General features: G+C 37.0%; 1 protein-coding gene across 1 annotated transcript; it reads right to left on the bottom strand.

The window, feature by feature from the left end:
• Nucleotides 1-133: 133 nt before the first annotated feature.
• On the bottom strand, nucleotides 134-13,635 carry LOC147390829 (GRF1-interacting factor 2-like). The gene is made up of 4 exons (XM_086459703.1): nucleotides 13,417-13,635; nucleotides 8,251-8,327; nucleotides 1,498-1,582; nucleotides 134-779 (listed from the first exon to the last, which is right to left on the bottom strand). Exons 1-4 carry the CDS (start codon nucleotides 13,492-13,494, stop codon nucleotides 327-329), a joined length of 693 nt encoding a protein of 230 aa, XP_086315829.1. The 5' UTR covers nucleotides 13,495-13,635; the 3' UTR covers nucleotides 134-326.
• Between the last annotated feature and the right edge of the window lie 1,885 nt (nucleotides 13,636-15,520).

Here is a 15,520-nt window from a genome sequence, read left to right as displayed (position 1 = left end):
ATTATGGTTAAAAATATTTTTCGAAATATAACTGATTTTGGAAAAACTCTCTTATCGCTGTTAAGAACCAATCCAATGAATTTTATAACAGATTTTGAAAGGTTTGGTTGTTTTGTAAAGTAGGCTAATTACATAATCTTCAAAATTCTTTTAATATATAACGCAAATTGATCCAACCAAGGATATGACTTTGGTCCAATCAAGTTGACAATTTTTTTGGGACCAATCATCAAATCCAATTCTTCATCCCAAATAATGCCAGAAACCGTTACACACTAACACTCAAAGACACAACCATTACAATAAGCATCCATACTCTGATCCTTTCAAGTATTATGTGAGGGTTCCCTATTAGCATTGCTATGTGCAGCTGCTGCAGAGTTTCCTTGTCCATCACTAGAACCTCCCTCAATGCCATCTTGCTTGTTTCTTCGTCCATCCAATGAATTGCTAGAAGCACTACCACCACCACCGCTACTGCGACCACCACCACCTCGTGAAAAATCAGTTAGGCCTGCAGTCGATGGTGGTGGGCCACTACCATTGCCACCTCCATGAGTTGCCTCGGCATGCATGCCATTGTTGACTGCATGTCTCATGCCCATACGACCTTGCATGGTTTGTAGATGGTGCTGTGTCTGCTGTTGTTCTTGTAGTTGCTGTGGGTTGAACTGCATGGGGGCCTTGGGTGGGAAACCACTGAGTTGTTGAGCCATAGCTGCCTGAGGATGTTGCATATGATGCCCTCCCTGTTGTTGCATTGCTGGATGTGGGAGCATCTGGAAATGTTAACAGGAATAATCAAGCAGTGTCATGTTATTGATGGACTAGAGTTCGGTCATCCTCTCTGGGTTTAAGGGGTATTATTAAAAAAAATTGTGATTAAAGGGGTAAAAAACAAATGGAAAAATAATAAAGTTGGAGAGAGATGATTAAGAAATTGGGTAAAGGGGCACGGGCATCCTTTTTTGGGATAAAAGAGTAAAAGATGAAAGATAGTAAAGTTAGGAGTACTACTGAAAAAGGGGGTAAAAGAGGAAATGTAGCAAAATTGGAGGGATGTTATTGAAAAATGAGGGAGGGAGGGAGGGAGGGAGGGAGGGGAAAGGGGTGAAGAGGAAAGGAAGGAAGTGTGGACCCCCACTCCATGTAGGTGGAGGGATATAATTGAAAAGGGGGTAAAAGAGGAAAGATAGTAAAATTAGGAAATATTATTGAAAGGGAAGGGGGGAAGACAATAAAGTTGAAGGGGGGAAAGGAAATAAGTGGTAGTGTGGACCCCACGATGGGACTTTATCCCCCACAAAACTTTAGCAAAGTGGGTCCTACACTACGTGAAAAAAGGGGTAAATTCAACACGACTCTTTTAAACACTACACAAAAAAGGGCTAAATTCGACGGACCTTGGCGTCGAATTTACCCTTTTTCTCACGTGGTGCTACAGTTATGTTTTATTATATAGATGATTGAAGTATGCATTCTTCCATCAAAACCAACCTGAGCAGGCACAGTCGGGGCTTGGGGTTGGGCATCCGCAATTGCAGCAAGATACATCAAATTCTTCTGAAGCTGGGCTTGGTACCTGAATTTATTCAAAACTAAGCATCAACATGATACCCTACTAATATTAGATACAACGCTAGAGACATCATATTTTCCAATACAGTTACAGGGAAAATTGCCTAGTAGACCAAATTTACAGAAGTATGGAAGTTCTCTCTTATAGCTTTATGTTCTCTAGATGCATAATTTTACCAGAGTAACCCACTTCAACCACTTTGCTTGGGTTCTCACAAACCCATATTACAAATCATCCAACTATTTTTGTTACAAACATCTATGAGAATATTTGCAACAATTTCATCAAGTGTTTGTTTTAGAAGCATTGTGCCAGCAGATCTCTTTGATCCATTCTCCCTTGTGTGGATCTCAGATAATATATAGAACTACCTTCATGTAGGTTGGCTTCCATTGTGAAGAATAACTGAAATCTAACTTGCTCTCTTGTTTTTTTTTTTTTTTTTAGTTGTTTTCCTTCATCTTTTGGATGGAATTTTGTTCACTATGATCAAAGATCAGATTAAATGGGCCATTTCTATTCATTTGTTCTTGTATTTACAAATGAAACAAACTAGCATGGTAAGGCTGCCATTTGAAGGTGAGTAGTTGACCGGTTTGCTTTGAAAATGGTAGACTTGTATAATTGGTGTAATCTTGTCAATGATAACGATTTTGTCCTTGGTGTGGTGAGATTCTCAAAATCCACAATTTTTCCCAAGTATCCATCACAATGTCAAGATCATTCTCGCTACCCTTCCTTGCTTGAAATTTTCCACATCTAATGGTGTAAGGGGCTTGTTTTTAAAATTACACCTTCACGAACTTTATAATATTTTATTTATAGATCTGCGTGTTTACTAGGATGTAGGTATCATACATAGTTCTTTTTATTTATGTTTATGTCGTGTCGTTTTTTGTCTTTTTCTATTTATCATGTAACTTATATAAATAGAAATGAAGAAATAATAAACATAATTTTTTCTCTGGAATTTCTTCGTCTCTTTTTTCAACCCTAGATCAAAGAGAGTTCCGAAACAAGTTGAGAAGTTCAACGATCACTCAAGGACGGTTACAAGGGTTCAATCTCCATCTTTCTACAGCCCTAGGGCTGCCGCCCACCTTCCAAGGGCTACCATCTAGGGGCTGTCGTCATCAACAGCAGCCATCTGGGCTCTGCCACATATCAACAACCACCATCTAGGGCTGATGCACATCAGCAGCATCCATCTAGGGGCTGCCGCACCACATCAGCCACCTCCTAGGGCTGCCGCCAGTCACCTAGGGTTGTCGCCACCTCCCACAAACCATCCTAGGTCAATTGCTTTCCTTCGAAACCCCATTTGGATTCTTCATTCAACCTTCTAGGGTCTGGGGGATCTCCACCGGTTCATTCTTCACACTTGATTGGCTATTACAGCCTATGTCACAGTTGTAACAACCTTCAAGGTGAGTTATATTTTTTTTTCTTTCGTCAAGAATGCGGAGATAGATTCTTATCTTATGTTGTGAGTGGTATATTAGTGTTTCCGAGTAATTTCTCGTGTGATCTAGATTTTTTGTGATAGTTTATTTCTTTGAAGTCATGTCAGAAATAACTTCAGGATAGTCTGCCAATGGTGGGTTTGGATCCTCGCAAGTCAGAGATGAAAATTCAAACCTCCAAATCACCACAGTCAAACTCGATGGCACAAATTACCTGGAATAGGCTCAGTCTATGAAGCTAGCCATTCATGAAAGACGGAATGCGGGTTATTTGAATGGGAAGAGAAAAATCGAATATCTCAGATCCTAAGTACGAACATGGGATGTTGAGAACTCCTTGATTATGTCTTGGTTGTTGCATTCAATGCAACCTCATATTAGTAGATGATATCTTTTCTTGAAAACAACACAACAAATTTGGGACTCAATGACTCAGACTTATTCTCAGGCTCATAGCAGTGCTAGAATTTATCAAACAAAATACAAGGTTAGAAGACATTGTTAGGCTACTTTTCGGAATTGCGTAGCATGTGGGAAGAGCTTAATCACTATTTACGTTTCAATTGGGAGAGCTCCAAAGACTATGCACGATTCAACAAACATGTTGAGACACGTACATTCCAATTTCTCGCCGGTCTGAATCCCGAATTTTAGATGGTTCAAGTTCAGATTCTGAATAGAGATCCTCTACCTCATTTGAACACTGTATACTCTCATGTTCAAAGTGAGGAGAGTCGACGCTTGGCTATTAGACAACTGGATATTCCTGTGAGTGATAGATTTGCCATGGCAATTGGTAGATAAGGAGAATAACAAGCTTCAATAGTGAAGAAGTTTGGTACCGGGCACCCAATAGCACAGATAGGCTAAAGTGTGACCATTGTAACAAATTTGAGCATATTCGAAAAGTGTTGGGACTTGATATGTCGTCCTGACTCATTCCAGCTGAAGGGTCGATCTTCCTTAGCTCATCATACTGACATGCTAGATGATTCCTTGAGTTTTGAGATACCGGTTCCAACGGTACATGCACCATTCTCCCAGGAGGATATTGTTCGTTGAGAGCTCTATTGGATGGTTCTCTGCGATCTTTTCCCTTGCACACACAGGTACCCATGCCACTACTCATGTTTCCTCATCTTAGTCCAACTCTGAGATTCTTGATTCATGAACTTTAGATAACATGACAGGTATATCTTCTTTCTTTCAGTCCTATAGCCCATGTTCAAGCAAAGACAAAGTCTGTCTAGCTGATAGTTCCTAATCCTCAATAGCTGGTAAAGGAACCATCAAGGTTCCTCATAGTTTTCCTTAGTCTAATATTTACATGTTCCTAATCTCACTACTAGTCTTGTGTTTGTTAGTAGTGTTATAAAAAAAACTCAATTGTAGTGTTACATTTTTTTTTTCCCTCTCATTGTGTTTTTCAAGATTTGGAAATGAAGAGGGTGATTGATAGTGGTCATGAAACAGATGACTTGTACCTTCTCGACATCCCAACGTCTCAACACATTCCACATGTTCGTGCTTCTCAGAGTAGTAGGATAGTCAATAAATCTCAAATAATTCAGTGGCATATTCAGCTAGGTCATGTTTCTTTTTAGTATTTGTAGCGTCTGTTTCCTTATTTGTTTTAGTATATATTATTGTTAAAGTTACAGTGTGAAGTTTGTCAATTGTCAAAGCATTGTCGTTCTTCTTATCCAACAACTTCAAATAAAAGTTCATCTTTATTTTCTCTTGTGCATTCTAATGTTTGGGATCCATCATCTATTACTTCTTTGTTAGGTTTTCTTTATATTGTTACTTTGGTGGATGACTATATCAAATGTATGTGGGTGTACTTAATGAACACAAAAAATGAAGTTTATTCTATATTCAAAGATTTCCATACGATGGTTCTAACTCAGTTTGGGGTAAATATCAAAATCCTTTGCTCAAATAAGGGGAGAGAGTACTCCTATGGAGGGCTTGAAAAAAATTTGTGCTACTCAAGGGATAGAACAACAGACTTCCATGTGTTTCCACACACCAACTAAATGGTATTGCCAAAAGAAAAAATCACTATTTGTTGGAATTAAGAATAGCTTTGTTGATGGGGAATGAATGTTCCTAAGCATTCCTGGTCTGACGTAGTTCTTATTGCATGTTACATTATCAATTGTACTCCCTCTAGTATCTTGAACTTCCAACTTCCAACTCCTAATGGCGTTCCTTTCTCCTAATCGTCTTTTATTTTCAGTAGTTCCAAGTGTCTTTAGGTGTGTCTATTTTGCTCATATCTTCACCATGCTTGGACTATCTTGATCCTAAGGCAATGAAGTGTGTTTCTTGGTTATTTTAATTCTTAGAAGGGTTATAAATGTTATCCACTTACTCATTGTCGATTTGTCACAATGGATATCACATTTTTGAGGATTAGTGTTACTTTCCTAACCCTGACCGACAATCTCTTTAGATGGAGTGGTTTCTTCCATCCACTAATTATGAGCCTCTCCAGAGTCACCTTTTCTAGTTTCACTACCTTTGCCAATTATTCCATAATCTATTGTGGAAGCTGTGTAGTTTTTTTGTTTCCATGACTACTGCACATCTAGTTTCTTTGTTTTTTTAGATTCCAATGTTCTCATTGCTCATCGCAAAGGTAAACGTATTTGTACCTCACATATTATTTCTTAGTTTGTTTCCTATCATGATGTCTCCAGCTTATCGCTCATTTGTATCTACTATATCTTTTATTTCCATCTCATCCAGTGCCAAAGAAGCTTTCTCTAATCCCAAGTGGAAACAGGCTATGAATGAGAAACTGAGAGCTTTAGTAAAGAATGATACCTGGGAGTTAGTGTCATTACCAGAAGGGGAGAAATTTGTTGGCTGCAAGTGGGTGTTCACAATGAAATACAAGTTAGATGGATCGATTGATAGGTACAAGGTTAGGTTGGTTGCTAAGAGTTATGCCCATACCTATGACATAGAAAATCAAGAAACCTTTGCAACGATAGCCAAAATGAATTCTATTAGTGTCCTCTCTTTGACTGCGAACTTCTCTTGGGGGCTTCATCAATTAGATGTGAAGAATGCCTTCTTTCATGATGATTTGCAGGAAGAAGTATATATGTATACTCCTCTAGAAGTTATGTTTTTCAATGCTGATGGGAAAGTGTGTCATCTAAAAAAATTCTTCCATGGTCTCAACCAGTCTCCGTGAGCGTGGTTTGAGCGGCTGCGTTCTGTTATGCAAGACGTGGTTTACAAACAATGTTAGTTTGATCATACACTATTTGTCAAACATAGTGGACCTCAGACTATAGTTCTTCTTGTGTATGTTGACAATATTGTCATTATAGGAAATTATCCTATCGAGATCCAAACTTTGAAATACCTTCTTGGAAATCGCTTTGAAGTAAAAAACCTTGGACTTTTGAATATTTTTTGGGTATGGAGGCAGCTCGATCCAAGCTGAGCATTTTATCTCACAATGCAAGTACATGTTAGATTTGCTCCAGGAGGTTGATAAACTTGGAGCTAAACCACTTGACAATCTAATTGAGTCGAATCACCAATTGAGTGAAAGTAAAGGTAAAGCTTTGGAAGATATCAATCGTTATCAACACTTGGTTGGTAAACTCATCTACCTATCTCTCACATGACTAAACATTGCTTATGCGGTGAGTGTTGTTAGTCAGTTCATGCATGCCTCTTGTACGACACATCTTGGTGTTACTCAATGCATCCTTCGATATCTGAAAGGATGTTCAGGGAAATGTTTATTATTTCATTCACATGATCATATGTGTGTGGAAGCATGGACAGATGCTAATTGGTCAAGTTCTATTACTAATCGTTATTCGACTTTTGGGTATTGCACTATGGTAGGTGGTAATTTGGTTACTTGGTGTAGTAAGGAACAGTCTGTAGTTGCTCGCTCAAGTGCTGAAGCTGGGTTCAAAGCCATGGATCTTGGCATATGTGAGTTACTTAGGTTACGACTATTACTTTGTGAGCTAGGTTATTCATTTCCTCAACCATTTTAGTTATATTATAATAAGAAGGCTACCATTAACATAGCTCATAATCCAGTTTAGCATAATTGCACCAAGCACATTGAGGTCAACCAACATTTCATCAGGGAGAAAGTTGCTTCTAGTGATATCTACACCATATTTGTTCCTATATCGCATCAATTAGCCGATGTCCTCACTAAAGCCTTGGGTCATGCCAGTTTTGATAATCATATAAACAAGTTGGGCATGCGTGATATTTTTGCACCAGTTTGAGAGAAAGTGTTATCAGATATAGTTCCTTTTATTTATGTTTATGCCGTGCCCTTTTTTGTCTTTTCTTATTTATCATGTAACTTGTATAAATAGGAATGAAGAAATAATAAACATAATTTTTTCTCTGGAATTTCTTTTTCTCTTCTTGCTCTCTTTATCTTCTCTAAACTCTAGATCATTTTCTACAGTAGGATGTGACTAGAGATGGAGAATGTCTTTTGGGAATTGGGATAACCCATGGCAACCCATGGTCAAACCATGTACAGATTCTATAAAGCAAAGGTACCACTTGGGTCAGTTGGTAAAGTTTGTGTGCAGTAATGCCATAGACCTGGGATCAAAAACCTGCCCTCACTAACTTAAAAGTTAAATCTATCAAAAATAAAATAAAAATATTTAAGACAATTCCAGTTCATTATCCTTTGCAGCATAAAAAAGGAGTCATCAATTAATAGCAAAAGCACATCATTCCTGTAATGATGGAATTGAAGTGGATTTAATCCTTCGGTCGGCATCTTCATTGAACTGGTTTATATAACGGAAAATTTCACTACTGTAAATGATAGTGATAGATGCCGCAATTGTTATGTCCTAGATGTGGTCAAAGTGAATAAGGCTCGATTTAGCCAAACATGGACGTGGATATACTTCCTATCTTATCTTTTTTTGGATTCAATTTCTAAAATTGGCACTTGTGGTTGTAATTCATAAAAATCTTACAAGGGGTCACTTAAGGCACTTATGAAGGCCACTAAGGATAGAGCCTACATAAAATGTATGCATGCCACCATTTGTCTATGGTGCATAACCTAAACATCGTCATCCATGGATAGTCAAGGATAGATATGCAAAAAAGGAAAATTGCATTGATATGCCATAAAGACCATACAGAGGAATACTAAGAAAATATTCAAATTAATGAGTTACTTACTGGGCACATTCACCCAGTTTTCCAAGATTTTGATATTCCAAAATCGCCAGTATCAACTTTTTGTTCTCATCCAGGTACTGCAAAAAGCATCAAATAAAAATGATATTAGATGATTGTACTTCTTTTTCTCAAACCCGATAGATAACCCAATTTGGATAATCTAAAAGAAAATCCAGCGTAATAATTCAAATCAGTGAATCTAAAACACAATAAAAGAACTTTTAAGTTGTAATGGATATAAGGTTTTCTAGAAGCAACATCATTGGTATTAATAATGATCTATGCCAAGCCAAAAAGTAACACGTCAAACTAAGGAGAATTATTTAGAAATTAGGGGGATGCACGTTTGGTGAAAATGTAGCCAAAGTTGTATATTGATTGGGCAATTTCTTTTCGTTCGGTTGGGTTGGGGGAAGAAGAATGCCAGGGGGGTGGGGGGTTAATAAAGGTTCTCTAACTAATAAGAGTTAACAAAAATAATAGACATTTATTTTAAAACCTTTTAAGCAATTAAAAACTGCAACCACTAACATATGCTCAAATAAGTGTAGAAGGAGTGAGGCATCCACCTTCTTTACAACCTTATTGATAAGTCGAATGCCTCACGAGCTTCTTTGCTATTTTATTAGGGGCAGGGAATTTTGAGGAAGCTTTGCGATGTAGCAAGTCATGAAGTATAAGCCTTAATGGTAGGGTGGGCCGATTGTCAACATCACGTTTTTGACATCCCGATTTTGATACACAAGTTTTATAGTAATTGATCACAGAAAATAACAACCTTCTCTTGTCAAGGCGTGGGGCTGGAGTATGTGCCACTTCCTCGTTCTCTGGACAGCCCAGTTTGCGGTAGTCGCCACACCACCTTGGCCGAGAGATACGGGATTGCTCGTTTTGTAGAGACCACTTAACCAAAGGCGAAAAGCTGGGACTCTACACGACAGAATGTCCACAAACGGTTGTTATACGAGACGGCTGTGATCAGCTCTTAGCGCTCTGTGAAGCAAACGAAAGGTCGGGTTCGGACCGGATATCAGTATATCCATATCCAGATTTTATTCGAATCCTACTACCTAAAACCATATACGAACCATTTTATTTTTATCAAATCCATATCCAGATCCAACCCGATAGAATTGATTGATTCGGTCGGATAATTTTGAATTGTTCAAGGTCATTCTCAATAAAAATGGCTAGAGGTGTGACTTGAACTCCAGACCTCTTCCTTTATAAAGGGAAGCTTTAGCCACTACACCCAACACTTGTTAGTTGTAAAAAAAATACTCTAAAAAATATATAATATAAGTTACAAAGTAACATATCATTCGGATCAAGACGGGTATAGGGATGGATCCGTATCCGACTCGGGTCAAGGGACATCAACCATATCCGACACATATTTCAATTCGGATATACCTGAAGGAACCAAACCCACTAAATTTGGATTCGGATCACTCGGATTTTGAATAAAATCCGACCCATTTTAAACTCTACTTAATGACCTTTCTTTTTTATTCTTTCTTTTTAAAAGGTTTACGTGAAGGAAGTACTACCAAAACTTACAAACTTTACAAAATCAAACATATCTTAACAAAACAAATATTTCTTTTATAAAGTGAGTTAGCATGATAGAATGACACTGTATTTGATATGGAGGATTCTTATAAAATGGAGTAAATGTTACATATTCAAAGTATAGGTTCTAACTTTTCAAAAACACCAGATAGTCAATCTTGTATCCTACTTTGACCAATAATTGAGGATAGGAATACTAAAAAAACACAGTGACCCCTCTCGAAACACATGCACTCTCAAACCTATAAGAGACTTGCTAGTTTGTTATTATCATAAACAAGACCAACAACCCCCCAAATTTTATAACAACATAACTAGTGCTGAATTTATTTTTTTTAATTTGAAAAAAACCCATTTTAAGAAGGCCAGTGTCACCATAGCTCTGATGTTAGAGGCTAACATACTACCACCTAAATGCAAACCAATGGGTCGATACTTTGTATGACATCATTGGCCCCATATCCAAAGTCTAACTCATTTAGTATTACTTAACTTACGACCAGGGTGAGGACATCATAAGTCTATTTCTAAATACATGTTGCACTAAAAAAGATAGTAGAAAACATTAAAAAAACACTAAGAAAAATTATAGATATATATAGAGAGAGAGAGTGTCCCCTATTCCAGTCCCAGCTCTCATCTCCTCCATCCTCTTTTGTGCTCTGCATGACCTGCGAGGGAAAGGCACAGACCTCCAGCTTGACCAGTGGTCTAATCCCTCAATACTTGGATTTTGGGGATGAAAGTGTCGAATGAGTAGGGATGACTGACTTGCTGCTAATGATTCAATCTCCTTTATCCTATACTACCTATGTCGATCCCAGCTTTGAAAGTGGACAACTACTTCTCCTGTATCATTCTTCTCTTCCCTGAAAGCTAAAATGGAGTGGATCTTCCAATCGAGCGATATCTTAGCTAAGGCGATCTTCAATCACAAGGACTAAGCTTTCCATTGGCCAGGACAACACGAGTTGAGGCAGTGCTCCACGAAGTAGTGATCAACAACAATTGAGCATAAACATATTGGTTTTAGTATGAAGAGTCAAGCAAGGATCTGACACCTTTGTAGGATTAATAAGGTCAAGAAAAATGATTCCAATTACAAAGCCCCGGATAGGATGGGCTAAGCAACTGTCATAGAAGGAGGTCTTTCCGACTGCTGAATTTTGTAGTGTCCCTTACTTTCATGGTTGATACCCCTATATATCGTCTATGCTTTATCCCAAAATTTGGGGTTAGCAAAGGAGGCATCGACCACAATAATAGCAGTTTCTATGGCTAGTATTATATTTTTTAAAAGGCATGGTAATTAAGTTCATACAACCATATAAAAAAGGAGTTTTAAAAAGTTTAATTTTTTTTTTTTTTTACAAAAGGGGGATCAATGTCGAACTAGGGATAAACTTAAAAACCCAATGAAGAGATCATCAGAAAATGCATAAATGCACACCTGGTTTAGAATATATACACTTTTGTCACCTTTAAGGAAATGAATAAGTTCAAAAAAGCCTTAGAAATAGGACAACATAATTGAAACTATTTGCCTAACAAAAAAAAATTGAAATTATTTTTATTTTTATTTTTACGAAGGTTTTCGGACCATAGCAAAGGCGAGGCAACTGGCCTCTTAGAGAACCATATCTCGCCCAAATCCCCTGGGTTCATGCAATACCACGCATACCAAGCAAGATGGGATAAATCCCTGTGGATGGCCAACGAGGAGCTTGAACCTCAAGAACACTTCCTTTTTGGAGGGAAGCTCAGGCCACTACATCCAACGCTACTTAAGAAGCTTTACGGAATGTGTGGATTGACTTTTCTAAGTGTTTCTGACCTCTTGCAAGGAGTCAAAAGCACTTTAAGGGTGTTTGGATAAATAGCTCCTGGAGAGAACTACTTTACTTTGGAGTCATTTTGGTACTTTTTCATGAAGTACAGATGGTGCTACTTCTCTAAACTACTCCTGTGCGGAGCCACAAAACACCGTAAAAATGACGGGATTGGGACAAGTATGCCCCCTTATAATTTTGAAAATTACAAGCATACCCTCAAAAAGACAACTGGAATAATATTATATTACTATCCATTGATGTGGTGGTAGCCTTTTGGTGTAGCATTTGGAACAAGTATGCCTCTCATAAATTTTGAAAATTACGAGCATACCCTCAAAAATGCAATTGCAATAATATTATATTACTGTCTATTGATGTGAGAGTAGCCTTTTGGTGTAACATTTGGGATAAGTATGCCCCTCATAAATTTTGAAAATTACAATCATACCCTCAAAAATGCAATTGAATAATATTATATTACTATGCATTGATGTAGTGGTAGCATTTTAGTATAGCATTTGGAATTTGATTTTTAACTCCCCCAATTGTTCACTCAATGATTTATCCATAAGAGTTCCAACCATGGTTGAAAGTTTCTTCTTGCAAGATTGATACGAATAATTACACACAAATTTACTATCCATTGATGTGGTGAAAGCTTCTTCATATTTTTAGTGGTTGTATAATTATTGGGTGTTTATATAAGCTTTTATGGATAAAAATAGTAACTACGTTTATTTCTTTTGGAACATAATTTATTGAGTTATAATGTTAAAAATAGTAACTAATACTTATAAGGGTATTTTGATCATTGTAACAGAATCCAGAATAATTCCCAAACACAAAACTCTATCAAAAGTATTTCTGACAGTATTTCTCGAAACCTATATCCAAACACACAACAGTCATCCACCTACTCCAGACAATACTTCAAAAAGTACTTTTGGGAGTACTTATATTCTAAGTAGTTCTGGCTCCTGTATCCACACGGGCCCTTAGAACCTCTAAAAACCAATGGGCAATAACTTTCCAATAATCATCACTTACTACTTTGACCTGAGAATATAATTGTATTCAGAATCCTAGATCCTAGGATATCTTATGTTAGGATTCCCAGGGATTCTCTTACTATTTCTGTGGTCTTCCCTTGACGAGCTGATCACTCAGTTGTGCTCAACCGAGTGCTTTAACTCTGCCACATGTTACTCGGGCTGAGTCCTTTCTGGGACTCAGCTGGACTGACACGTGGATGTCTCGGTCAAAATCACTCATCCGTCAAGTCATTCTCTGATATTGATAGTGCAACATGTGTCTTCCCGGACTTAGCATTTTCATGCATAAGTGGCCACACCAAACCCACACTATAGAAAACTCAAATAATCGGGTAGACTAATCCTTCAAGTTTAAATTCAATTCCAGCCCGATTTAAGATCAAGTTTTGATTTTGTTTTACAATCTCAGTACCTCACATCTACACAACGCAATTTTTTTAAAATCGGTAATATTATCTGTGCTAATAAGATCTGAAAGAAGGAATTAGAGTAAAAGCAAAAAAATTCACCATAATTATCAAGAAAAAAAATGATACACAAAAAAAATAAAAATAATCAGTAACATGCAATTTATAAGTCCAAGAAAACATACTCAAATGTACATTTTATGCTTCCAAAATCCGACAAACAGAAAAAAATCAATAAGAATCTACTGATGTTTTAGAAAAATTAAAACCCTAAAACGAGGAGAAAGATAGAGAACAAAGTACCTTCTGAATCTGCTCAGTTGTGATGTTAGTGGCAGGAAATGGAGGATTCATGTTCAGCATCGGCGATTGTTGCTGCATCTTTGTTCTTCCTCCCTGCAATCAAACTTGATAAACCCTAGAACTAAAACCCTAACCCTAATCTACAAGAACAAGAAGAAGCTCAATTAAGAGTCGAACTCGAACCAGAGAGAGAGAGAGTTGTCGTCGACTGTAAAGGATGGGCGTCAATTGTTAGATTTTTAATCTCGGGTCGGATATATAAGTATATCCATATTCAAATCTGGATCCATACCTGAATCCGAATTCAACTTGGATCATACCAATTAACTCCATATTGTATTCCACAATCCACGTTAGAAACATCCCTAGATTCGGGTATAGTTGGGTTGGGTTGGGTCGGGTAATATTGGGTCAATGGGCATTAAACCATATTCAACCCAAGGATTCAAACTTGCTAAATTCGATTTTCAAATTAGTTGGATTTTGGATCAAGTCGGACCCAATTCTCCGAATAAAGGACTAACTGATTAATTAGGCAAACCAATTAATTAATTAATCACTTATCAATTGACCATCAAATATAATAACATTTTTACCCTTCACTCTCAAAATTTTATTTTCTTCACTAGTAAAATCTTAAGAATAAAATAGGTTTTTAAGGGGAGTGAAAATATGATTTTGATAAAAAAATAAATAAATAAATAAATAAATAAACATAATTAGTATGTATTTCAAAATTTTCGCGAAACTATCCGAATTAACATAATTGAGGCTCTATTGAATAATAACTACATCTAAACTTTGTTACTATAATCTCAAATGGTCGGGGTTGGTAGAGATACAAATGGGTCGGATTCAGGATAGGAATGGTTCGGACCTCTACAACAATTGGTCGGGCCATGTGCCTAAATCCATGTCTGAGCTCCACCTACAACCCGCCAAAACACTAGGCTTTAGGCCATAATTGTTGTTTTGAGTTAAGAACAAAAAAAAAAAAAAAAGGACTGACTTGTTGCACATCACCCTTATCTATTGTATTCCATCACTTAAAAAAAAATCCACTTGAACTGATTGCACTCTAAAAATAAAAAGGTTGCACTATTTTTCTTCAACTTGAAAAATCATATAGCAACCACAACATCAAAGCTTCATAAACTATAAATTCAATTTTCAAAACTTCATGACATACATGTAGAATAAAAATCTACAGGAACGCTTGCTAATGATGGATCAAATTCATACTAATAATTAGACTGAAATCAATTATACTCTAATAAACATATCTACCTTATATTCATACATGTGGAGTTTCTAGTTCTCTGAATTACTTTCCATTTGAACTCTTTTAAATCCTTTTGTTATTTTTTAAGAATTCCCCTAAAATTTCTTCCCATTTTAATAAGATAATAGCTAATTCCTAGATTTTGTCCTTTATTTCCAAGACTTGGGTATATTTGGCAAGTTTCTCACGGATGCTGAGTACTCTTCCCGATGAATGATGCTTCACTAACTTCCGACAGGCATTTGGGAGTCCCTAGATGCCCAACTCTATGTTTTCTCTTCTACAAAGTTTGAATTTTTCTTTGTTTTCAGAGAGAAAGAACATCATGCGGAGGTTTCTTCCTTTTGCTATTTGTTGGGGCTTATGGTTGGAGAGGAACGGGAAAATCTTCAAATGGGTGATTCACACATCGCAGGAGATTGTCCTAAGCATTTTGGGTCTTTTATTTTATTGATGTAAATCACGTCCTGAGTTTAGGGAGGCTTCTTTGAAGATTTTGTTTTCCGTTGGGAAACTCTGTGTTTCATGTAGGCGCTTTCACGTAGGCAGTTCTCTTGGTTGGTCATCTCGACCACCTTGTAATATTTTTCTTATCTCAATAAATTTATAATTAATAATAATAATAATAATAATCTTGTTGAACCACCTTCACATTGAACCCTAACCTTCTTTGCTTGTCTAGCCAAAAAAAAAAAGGGTTTGTAATTTTTGGGCACACAAATGTGGATTGCTTAACCTGTTTCACATCGATGGAGCTTTCTTGTTCACCCATCTTTATGGGTTTCGCCATGCACAATGAGTATACCATCTAGGGATCATCAT

Source organism: Akebia trifoliata, chromosome 11, assembly GCF_017979445.1.
Source record: "Akebia trifoliata isolate Shusen 1 chromosome 11, ASM1797944v1, whole genome shotgun sequence".
Lineage (NCBI taxonomy): Eukaryota > Viridiplantae > Streptophyta > Magnoliopsida > Ranunculales > Lardizabalaceae > Akebia > Akebia trifoliata.
This window is presented reverse-complemented; position numbering and strand designations above follow the sequence as displayed.

Excerpts from the sequence above, each read along its gene's own strand:
- LOC147390829 (XM_086459703.1), bottom strand. The coding sequence starts at position 13,494 with ATGCAGCAACAATCGCCGATGCTGAACATGAATCCTCCATTTCCTGCC. Across the intron at positions 1,583-8,250 it reads AAACTGGGTGAATGTGCCCA|GTACCAAGCCCAGCTTCAGA; the intron begins GTAAGTAACTCA and ends GAATAAATTCAG. Across the intron at positions 780-1,497 it reads CCCCGACTGTGCCTGCTCAG|ATGCTCCCACATCCAGCAAT; the intron begins GTTGGTTTTGAT and ends TAACATTTCCAG.